General features: G+C 36.3%; 1 protein-coding gene across 1 annotated transcript; it reads left to right on the forward strand.

The window, feature by feature from the left end:
- The first annotated feature begins 5,153 nt into the window (after nucleotides 1-5,153).
- LOC119996051 (probable receptor-like serine/threonine-protein kinase At5g57670) lies at nucleotides 5,154-9,412 on the forward strand. The gene is made up of 10 exons (XM_038842551.1): nucleotides 5,154-5,544; nucleotides 5,646-5,743; nucleotides 6,027-6,255; nucleotides 6,358-7,095; nucleotides 7,193-7,441; nucleotides 7,537-7,700; nucleotides 7,785-7,864; nucleotides 8,034-8,181; nucleotides 8,256-8,405; nucleotides 8,814-9,412. Exons 1-10 carry the CDS (start codon nucleotides 5,367-5,369, stop codon nucleotides 9,054-9,056), a joined length of 2,277 nt encoding a protein of 758 aa, XP_038698479.1. The 5' UTR covers nucleotides 5,154-5,366; the 3' UTR covers nucleotides 9,057-9,412.
- Nucleotides 9,413-10,247: the final 835 nt, after the last annotated feature.

A 10,247-nucleotide genomic window follows, 5' to 3' on the forward strand; every position in this document is an offset into this window, starting at 1 on the left:
CAACCACATTCAACCCCATACTGAATCATTATAATAATGATAAGTAAAATAATTACATTAACGTAATTTTTTAATTTAGAATTTGCGAATCTAAAGAATTAATTTTTTATTTTTAAAATTAAATTCTACCATGGGATCAAATTAAATGAGCACGCGGGTAATTTAACCGGTGAAATTGGTGCTAACGAATAACTCAAACCACTAATTAAAGTGGTAAAGATATTATATATCACTTTAATGGTCAAGTTCGAATCCCCTTCCCCTTCCCGTTTAAGGTAAAAAAAAAAAAAAAAAAACACTACAATTTGCTATTGGTGCTAACGAGATCCTACATAGTACATATTACAAATATCGATCCAGCTTGTGTGCTTTAAGCTGGGCTAAATGCACTGGACCTTATTTCTTATGGCCTTAGCCCATAACTATAAAACTCTTAAGAATCATTGCCCCTTACTTTAGCCTGCAAATGATCACAAGCTAGTTGAGGCCCAAATTCTTGACCCATTAAACTAAAGACCAAAAGGCCCAACTAAAATTGAGGCCTATTAAAATTACCGAAAAACGTGTATGTAAATTGTAATGTGACTTCAATTCTTTTATTACAAATTACTAGTTGACACCTATTCTTTTGGTGATCATCCGATCCATTTATAAAAATAAAAACACTATGAACCGCTTCAAGGTAAAAGTGAAACTATGAAGAAGTTGTGGCAATTACGAAGGGACAAAGACACGCTATTACCTTTAAAATTGGTAATGGTATATCCTATGTGTGTTTCCCTTGCTTTATTCTCTCAATGTAGTATGTGTGCGAGTGTAGGACTTCATCGACAGTTTTACGGATTTCAGTATTTTTTGTTTAAGCTATCTCAAATATTGAGATGGACGCACATGATATCATATGAATCATGTGGGGCTCTAATTTCGCATGCATCATATGCGTCCATCTCAACTTTTGACATGGTTGAGACAAACAAAATTGGATAATGCTTGAGACCCTCAAAACGTGACCCCAAAAAATTTCATTTAATATAGAGTGTTACATATGAAGTGGACCTTATATGTATGTTTTTAATCAATGGCTATTTTAATGTCACATAGTTTTGAGTGTCTTTCGAAGGTTAAAAAAAAATTAGAATCTTAGCATTTTCGAGAATTGATGCATGTACCTAATATTATTATATTCCTATATATGGTAAACAACGACATATAGCATGCATAAGTAGTGATGTAGAACAAAATGTCGTTGTTTATCTGATAACCAAACAAAAAATAAAGAAAAGGAAAAAGAGGGGTGTGATTGATGGAGAAGGAGATTTACCAATCTGAGTTGACCCAACAATTTTACTATAATTTATGATCATATAGAACTGCCACCCTGAACTAACCATTAATTAATAAATAATAGTCACAATCACCTCCTGGTTCTCCCAATATTTCTCAACTGTCTACTCTTGATCAATTGAATTGTCAGTTCCCAATTTTCTTCAATTCCATGGCCAAGAATGTAGGTTTAATTATCTCTTTTATTGTACTAGCTTCGTACCCCCGTTAATTATAAATAATATCAAATAAATACCTATAGTACGTTCTTGTCATCAGCATTTATGGTTTTAAGGAATTAATTTAAGATTCACAATTAATTCCTAAGAGACTGTGGCGGTGTATGGTTAAAAGGTTTTTTTGCTAATATTGGCCGTTGTGGCTCCATAGAGGCTGAACTTTGGGCAGCGATTCATGGGCTTCGTATAACTTGGGAAGAGGGCTTTCACCAAGTTATTTTGGAGACAGATTCCTCTATGGTTGCGGATTGGCTAAATAAGCAGAGTGTTCGACAATTTTCTCTTTCCAATTTGATTAGTGTGTGCCAGAAGCTTGTAAATCAAGCTTGGGAGGTGAAAGTAATTCACGTGTATAGAGAAAGGAATCGGGTTGCTGATTTCCTTGCATCTGAGTCTCTCAACCATGACAATGGACTAACGATTCTTCAGCATCCGATTGTTGGCATTCAGGGTCTGCTTTTGGAGGATTTTATTGGAGTTGCTTGGCCTCAGCGGTCTTGCAAGTAGAGGTTTAATCATTTGATTTGTCTGTAGGTATTCCCCCTCTCTAGTATCAAAAAAAATAAAATTTAAGATTCACAATTTTCATCATCAATAAAAAAAAATTAAATATATATATATATTCTACTGTACAAACTAAAAGTGTAAATCAAACTTTCTAAACTTATTTTTAAACGATAAATGTGATGGTCCCATATAAAATGTATGATCTCCACTTTTGTTGTGGTTTACAACCATCGGATATATGTATATATGTCATTTTTGTTTAATAATGATTGATTATCATCTAATCAAATTCTGAAGAATGTAGTTAGATTGAGTGGGTTTGTCATGGAACCAAAGTAAGCACACTGCACACCAACTGACAGGTTGAGTTTCATTTTCTGCATTTGTTTTGGTATTTGCTAACACGTCGTTTTGGTCATCCAAACCCCATTTCAACGTCCGTTTGTTTATAACCAAAAAAAAAACTCTTAATTAAGCAAACATCATTGGCTCTAACTGAACAAAATATAATTTAAGTGTCATTTTCACAATTTTATACATTTTTTGCCAACAAAAGTAATATATATATGAGATTTTGTCCCAAATATTATTGTGCAGTCTTTTTAAGTCAGTTAATTAATATTTAGGAAAAATTGTAGGGCCTTGATTCCGGGATTAAGGTCCAAATTAATAAACTATTCTTAGATTGCAATTATCACTATTTTGTAGTTAATTATTCAATCAAAAGCTTGACTATTGCAGGAAGCAAGATGGAGACACCAAGAATTAGGGGTTTGGATGGGAGTAGGTGAATTGTAGAACAAGCCAGAATGGCTAGAATATTTACTTTTTGGTGTTGAACATGACATGGTGTTGAGTGATGAGTAACAATCAGAACCTAACTATTTATTTATTTATTTTTTTTTTTTAAAGGCTCACAAGCCACACACACTAAGCCATGCCCGAGGGGCATGAAGGCCAACACAACGGATGGAAAACTACCCAAATTCCAAACCTCCTGGTGAGAATAGAACCCTGGACCTCAAGGTTCTGGGCAGATAACCTGACCAACTAGGCTATCTCCTATTTTCAGAACCTAACTAATTAGTAGTGGTATTCTCACCCTTCATTTTAGTAATCCCACCCCTAATCAGTGGTTTAGATATAGGTATAGTTATGTAAACGAACGAGTCACTCCGTATAGTGAATAATTTACAGCATACATTAAATGTAACCGTCAATCTACTTTAATGTGATATAATAAGTTACTTTATTTAATTATTGAGGGTAAGAAAATTAATTATAATTATGAGGGTGAGAAAATCAATCATGAGAATGTAAATCTAATATCAAATGGCATACAAATCAAAACAATTAAATATCAAATCAAACATAAAAAAATATAAACCAATGATTGGAAGGTGGAATTACTAAAATGGGGATGAGGATACCATTTTTCTTTTAACTTATTTTGTGTAACGTGGTAGTTACACTTACACAGCACGCACCACAAAAGCATATACATCCAATTTCCAAATCAAAGTCAGATTTGTTTGTATCAAAACAGCGCATCCGTACACAAACACATGCATCCATCAGGACCATACTTGTAATAATTGAGGGTACAAGAGAATACCATCCATAAATAAGTATTTAATGGCCACCGACACTCCACAATGGTTTGATCTGATGGACGCTCGCAATGGTTCATTCATCTATATTGACCACTCATTCTTCTTCCACTCTCCAAATTTTATGAATAAGTAATTATAGGAATTCCCGTGATTGGGTGTTCTAGTCATTTGTTGTTGAGTTGTAGGCATAAAATTTCATATGTATAATGCGAAACACGTGGAGTCCACGAATTAAATTGGATATTTTGTGTCAAACTCATAAGCTGAGATAATTGAAATAGTAATGTTGAGATGTTTATTTTTTTTGTTTATGAATTAGTATATGATTATAATAAAATGGTTGGTCTAATTAAAATATATTTTTTAATATACCTTAGTACGGTGCGAATCGTTGAATTAGGCTACACGTGGCCGTCATCTAGGGGAGCAAGTAAGCGGCGGCCGTTGACGTGGGGCTCACAAGACTTAATACTCAACACGTGTATGGCTTCTGATTGGTGATTTCAGGTTTTCAAAAAGCTAGTGCAAAGTGCGAAGAGCGTGGTCCGTTACGATGGAGTGAGTCTCTTTGCCACGCACGTATTACGATATTTTATCATCTCTCGTCACACATCACCGTCCAGAGACAACAGATAATTAACGCACACCGGCCTACTACGTGGGGGAGCGTTTCAACTTTCAAGTAGAAAAGTCAGTTAGATATTTATTTTTTCAGCCAAATAGAATATAAATACAAAAATGCTAAAAATTCTAATGTTTTTCTTAATCTGAGTATTCTCAAATGCTGAAATGAGCACGAATAATTGATGTGAAATGTGACCTCTACATATCTCACATGATCAATATGAATCGTGTGTATTCATTTCAACATTTGATATAACTTAAACAAAATCCGTATGATTGTTGATATATAAATAAGCTCTATATGTGTAATATTCAACCATTAATGTGTTGTTATTTTTCGCATTAAAAGGGTGAGGTGCATTGGTGGCTGTGATAATGAAGCTCAAGTGGACCACGGACTACCTATTAAATATTAATGGCAAAAAAAATTGCCCAAAAAAAATTATCAAACCATTAATTAATTAGGTATTATTAAATTAATTATTTGTCTATTTGAAGGCATGATAATATTTATTATGAGAGATAAAAGTAAGAGAGATTGGGTTTAAGAAACAATAAAAACAGACTTTTGGTGGTTGTAAAGCGGCTAAAAGATATTTAAAGGCCAACAAAATTAACTTATTTCTTGGTCCTAATTAAACAAACCGTGCAGATTATAACATTATACAGCCTCAGAATCTTATCACTTTAATTTATCCCCATTAATATATTTGTGTTCTGTTTGTGGGGTCCAATACCATCAGGATCAAGTGATCAACATCAAACAAATACTCGTTAACAAACATTAATCAAATCAAAACCATAATCAAAATTTGACTACGGTGGTATCGGCTGTAGACTAACATTTCTCTCCTCTTTCTTCGGTTTCTCTCTTTCTGGTCTGGTTGGCAAGCTTGAAAAGCAAACAAACTGACGTTTAACCCAAAAGGGGCTCGCCTTCTCTCTCTCTCCCCCTCTAATTCTCACCGAGACACTTCAGTATATGAACCCCAAGATGATTATGTTCATCAAGCAACAAAACGAAAACAATTGACTCGCCTGAAAGTGATTGCGCGCGAAAATGAAAATGGTGCAGCAGGGGCTTGCTGGAGAGGAAGAGATTGGGAACTCCGCTGGACGGACGGTGGTGGTGGGTGTGAAGATGGACTCTCAAAGTAGAGAGTTGTTGACTTGGGCTTTGGTTAAATTAGCAGAGCCTGGTGATACAGTGATTGCTCTTCATGTACTTGGCAGGAATGGTTAGTGGAAATTTTGACTGATTTTTGGGTTCTTCTGTATTATTTATTTAATTATGATTTTTGGGTGGTTTTGATGGTTTTGTGTAATTGGGTCTGTGTAGATATTGTGGATCGAGATGGCAAGTCTTCGCTGCTCTCTCTTGTCAAGGCATTTGATTCTGTTCTAGCTGTCTATGATGGCTTCTGCAACCTGAAACAGGTTTTGTTTCTTTCATTTCTTCTATGGTTATACCCTTTTAGTCTTTTTAACTTTTGATTGTTTTTCAGTTGTTAAATTTCGCTCTGTTTGGTTGCTGGGGAAATTAACAAAAAATAAGAATGAAAATCTTGTATTTGGTGTTAATTTTTGTTTCAAATACTGACTAGCTCAGTTAAGGATGAATTTGTGAGCCTTTTAACTGCATAATAATTACACATTTAAAGTTAGTTACTCAGTGAACAGAAAATTGAAGTTGGTGTTTTTTTTGCAATTAACATTGCAGGTGGATCTGAAGCTTAAGATATGTAGAGGTTCTTCAATTCGAAAAATCCTAGTTCGTGAGGCAAAATCTTATTCTGCTTCAAGGGTTATAGTGGGAACTAGCCGGACTCACCGTACAATCTGGTCTTCCACATCTGTGGCTAAGTACTGTGCCAAAAAACTGTCAAAGGCTTGTTGGGTTCTTGCTGTAAATAATGGGAAGGTCATGTTCCAACGAGAGGGCTCCCCAGGTATAAATGGCAGTGAATTTTTTCAATTATGAAGTTTCAGTATTTATTTAATTCATGGTTACACAATTAAAACTGCATTCATTGGATTTGTTCTCTGTGCAGGAACAGAAGATCACCGACATAACAGTTTGTTTGATGCAATTCACAGGTCTATATCATTGAATAAAAATTCCAAAGTACTAAATGATACTGGCGCAATCACAACGCAAAAGCCGAATGATGATCAGGGTAATGCTCAGAATTTGCAAGAGGCTCTAATAAAAGCCAGATTAAATGGTAGTGTTAAGGATCAGAATTGCTCCATTTGTGGATCAATTCCTGCATTGCCAGATGGTTCTTGTAACCAATCTGTAGAAGAGCCTTCTGCTGATGATGGTGGTGGAGACAAGTCTTTGGCTATCGTACCAGCAAAGAAGGTGGAAGCAAGTTCAGGTTCCATATCTATGTTAACCAGGCAATTACCTGAAGTGAGACCTGGTTGGCCCCTACTTCGCCGTACAGTTGTATCAGACCAACAATTTTGTGATAGATCTTTAGTGAGGCAGATCTCTGTGGTTCAATGGGCGTTGAGGTTGCCCAGTCGACAGATTTCATCCCGAATCAATTTGGATCGCAAACAAATTTGTGGTGATCAGGGCACAATTCTATCTTCCAATTTGGATGGGGAGAGTGGTGCAATTGTCCCTGTGGGTACTGAGACAATGACTGCTCCACTTTCGCCTGACGAATCCTCTATAGGCCTTCCAAAAGAATTGGATGGTCTTCATGAGAAGTACTCAGCAAGTTGCAGATTGTTCAAGTACCAAGAACTCCTCTCAGCCACATCTAATTTCTTGCCAGGTTTGTGTATGTTCTACAAGTCTTTTTAGTTTTTATACAATTCCAGGTTTGTTTTCGTATATTGCTAAGTAGCCTTTTTTTCTGCCTGTAATTCCAGAAAATTTGATTGGGAGAGGAGGCAGCAGTCGGGTTTATAGAGGGTGCCTTCCTGATGGAAAGGAACTTGCTGTGAAAATTTTAAAACAATCAGAAGATGTCCTGAAGGAGTTTGTTTTGGAAATTGAGATTATTACTACCCTACATCACAAGAACATTATTTCCCTTTTAGGATTTTGTTTCGAGGACAACAATCTCCTCCTGGTGTATGATTTTTTGTCGAGGGGAAGCCTTGAAGAAAATCTTCATGGTAGAGAAAATACATAGCATTCACAGTTTGATTCTAAGTTTATTTTTCAGGTTGTCTCTGAATTGATTTGCATTCTCTATGTGACTGTTATACAGGTAAGAAGAAGGATTCACTTGCCTTTGGTTGGAGTGAGAGGTATAAAGTGGCTTTGGGAATAGCTGAGGCTCTGGAATATCTGCACAGTTGCAGTGCACAACCTGTAATTCACAGGGATGTTAAATCATCGAATATATTAGTATCTGATGATTTTGAGCCACAGGTGTTGTATTCTTGACCCTTGATATTCAGTCATATAGTCTTGCTCTTGTAACTGGAAAGGCTGATGCAATTGTATTTTCCTCAGCTCTCTGATTTTGGACTTGCTAAATGGGCATCTATATCATCATCACATATAACCTGCAGTGATGTTGCAGGAACGTTTGGGTATGTAGTTTGCTTAGCTGCAGTTGTTCATAGCTCGAAAGGAAATGCGATCCATAATTTTAAATAATTTAGTCAAATCACCTGAAAACATTGTCAATTATTGTAAAAAAAAGCGTTGCTAAGTATTATTCTCATCATTTAACTAGTGGTAAATACTTTATTGCTGCAGCTACTTGGCTCCTGAATACTTCATGTATGGACAAGTAAATGACAAAGTCGATGTTTATGCATTTGGTGTTGTGCTTCTTGAGCTTCTTTCAGGAAGGAAGCCTATAAGCAATGATCATCCAAAAGGCCAAGAGAGCCTAGTCATGTGGGTAAGTCCTTTGTACGAATATATTTATTCCATGCTTGAAGCTTTTTCATGTCTCTAACAGGCGCCCTTGTCCAGGCGAAACCAATTCTAAATGGTGGAAAGGTTTCCCAATTGTTGGATGCAAGTTTGGGCGATAACTATGATCATGACCAGATGGAGAGGATGGTTTTAGCTGCCACTCTTTGTATCAGGCATTCTCCTAGATCTAGGCCTCAAGTGAGCCTTGTAAGTCAACTCCCTTTATGACATCGCATCTGCATAATTATTTCAGCCACTTACACCGATTGGAAAATCTGACAATTGGAAACGTCATACCAAAAAAAGACTTATTAAACAGAAGATAAAATAGGGCATATCACTGTTCAGTTTAGTAGAAATGATGTTTCTGGATTCAGCCAACAATAAATCTTATGAATATCAATGAAATGATGTGCCATATTTCCATTGTGATTTTGATATTATAACATGATAATTGAATCTTGGTTGTTCGAATTTTGATTATGCAAGCATGTCAGCTTTGACACATAAGAAATACGCTGTAGTTTAAATTTTAAATAAAAATTATGGAATCTATTCTTCCATTATTTCCTTGCTTAAAAGTATTGGATCCGTCTATCTTCTTGTTGAACAAAGGTATCGAAGCTACTACAAGGTGATGACGAGGTAACTAAGTGGGCGAGGGTACAAGTCAGTGCAATAGAAGAATCTGACATGATCGACGGCAAGGCTTGTCCACCCTCTAATCTCCAGTCCCATCTTAATGTTGCATTGCTTGACATGGATGACGATTCACTCTCCATGAGCAGCCTTGAGCATAGTATCTCACTGGAGGACTACTTGCAAGGCAGATGGAGCCGCTCATCAAGCTTCGACTGACAACATTACCAGCAAAGTGCAAGTCTGTGTCATCTGCATCACCTGGGGTGTGATTCTTCCTGTAAATCCTTTTGTTAGTAATTTAGTTTCTCCCGTTGTCCTGGAATGGCTTTTTGCCTATTGAGTTGGTTTCTTACAGATGGGTATTGGATGAGAGGTTGTTTGCTGGGTGTTCCCTCCTCCTTCCCTTGATTGTAGTCCATATTTGTTTGGGATGGTTTGTTCTTGTTTTTGTTTTTCTATGGTCTGTATATTCTGATCAAAATCGATCAGGAGCGCAATTGTAATCCTGGAATATTTGATTGTGATTCTGGAAAATCTTCCTATAAAAGTGAGGAGTATGATTGGAAGTTCTACACTTGGTCTAAAAATCCCATATTAAGGTCTGTATATGTGTGGTCGCAAAATTCACATATTTAGTGGCCATAGTAGTCAATTGTCATGCACTCAAGATATAGTATCAATTATTGTTTTTTTTTTTTTTTTTTTTTTTTGAGTACAAATACAAACACAATATACGACACACCACCAGATCAAGCCTATAAAAGTACAAGTGTCAACAAGCCCCACGCAGGAGGCACAAATCAAGCCCACGTAGGGGCAGACTAAGCCCACACACCTCCTTGTAAATATTCGGAGGAGGTGAGAATAGAACCCATGACCTCAGTCAGGGACATGCAAAGTCATTGCCACTCAATCAATGAGTCATTTGCAGTATCAATTATTGTTGCAAATGAACTTTCCTATTATTGCTTTTTCCACAAGCCAGTAAGTATGTAGGGATTCCTTGTTTTCCACATCTTGGCATAAAACCAAGAGGGTCAATTTCTTCCACAGAGGCACTTTTCTTTTCTGTACTAGAAAGTTGAGAGGAGTCTCTGTCATAGCATGCAAAGAATGTGCCAACCGACACCCCTCTTTAAAACTGATCCACTGGCTTCAGGACGCTGAGATTTCACATAATTTAATAGAAATTGATATATCACACACATTAAAGACGACTTTTTCTAAAAAGATAAAAAAACAAACAGAAAATAAATATAAAAAAACAAAAAACAAACTAAACTAACTGAGGTACAATTATTCTGCATGAGGCCTTTCGGCCCATTCAATAGAAAAACGAGCCCTTTGATGAGAATTTGGGCTATCTTCTACATAACCAGCCAACGAGCCCAGTTTTGAATGCACGAC

This window comes from Tripterygium wilfordii, chromosome 4, assembly GCF_013401445.1.
Source record: "Tripterygium wilfordii isolate XIE 37 chromosome 4, ASM1340144v1, whole genome shotgun sequence".
Classification (NCBI taxonomy): Eukaryota; Viridiplantae; Streptophyta; class Magnoliopsida; order Celastrales; family Celastraceae; genus Tripterygium; species Tripterygium wilfordii.

Coding starts and splice junctions, on each gene's coding strand:
- LOC119996051 (XM_038842551.1), top strand. CDS start 5,367: ATGAAAATGGTGCAGCAGGGGCTTGCTGGAGAGGAAGAGATTGGGAAC. Junction 5,744..6,026: donor GCTTCTGCAACCTGAAACAG/GTTTTGTTTCTT, acceptor TTAACATTGCAG/GTGGATCTGAAGCTTAAGAT. Junction 7,442..7,536: donor CCTTGAAGAAAATCTTCATG/GTAGAGAAAATA, acceptor ACTGTTATACAG/GTAAGAAGAAGGATTCACTT.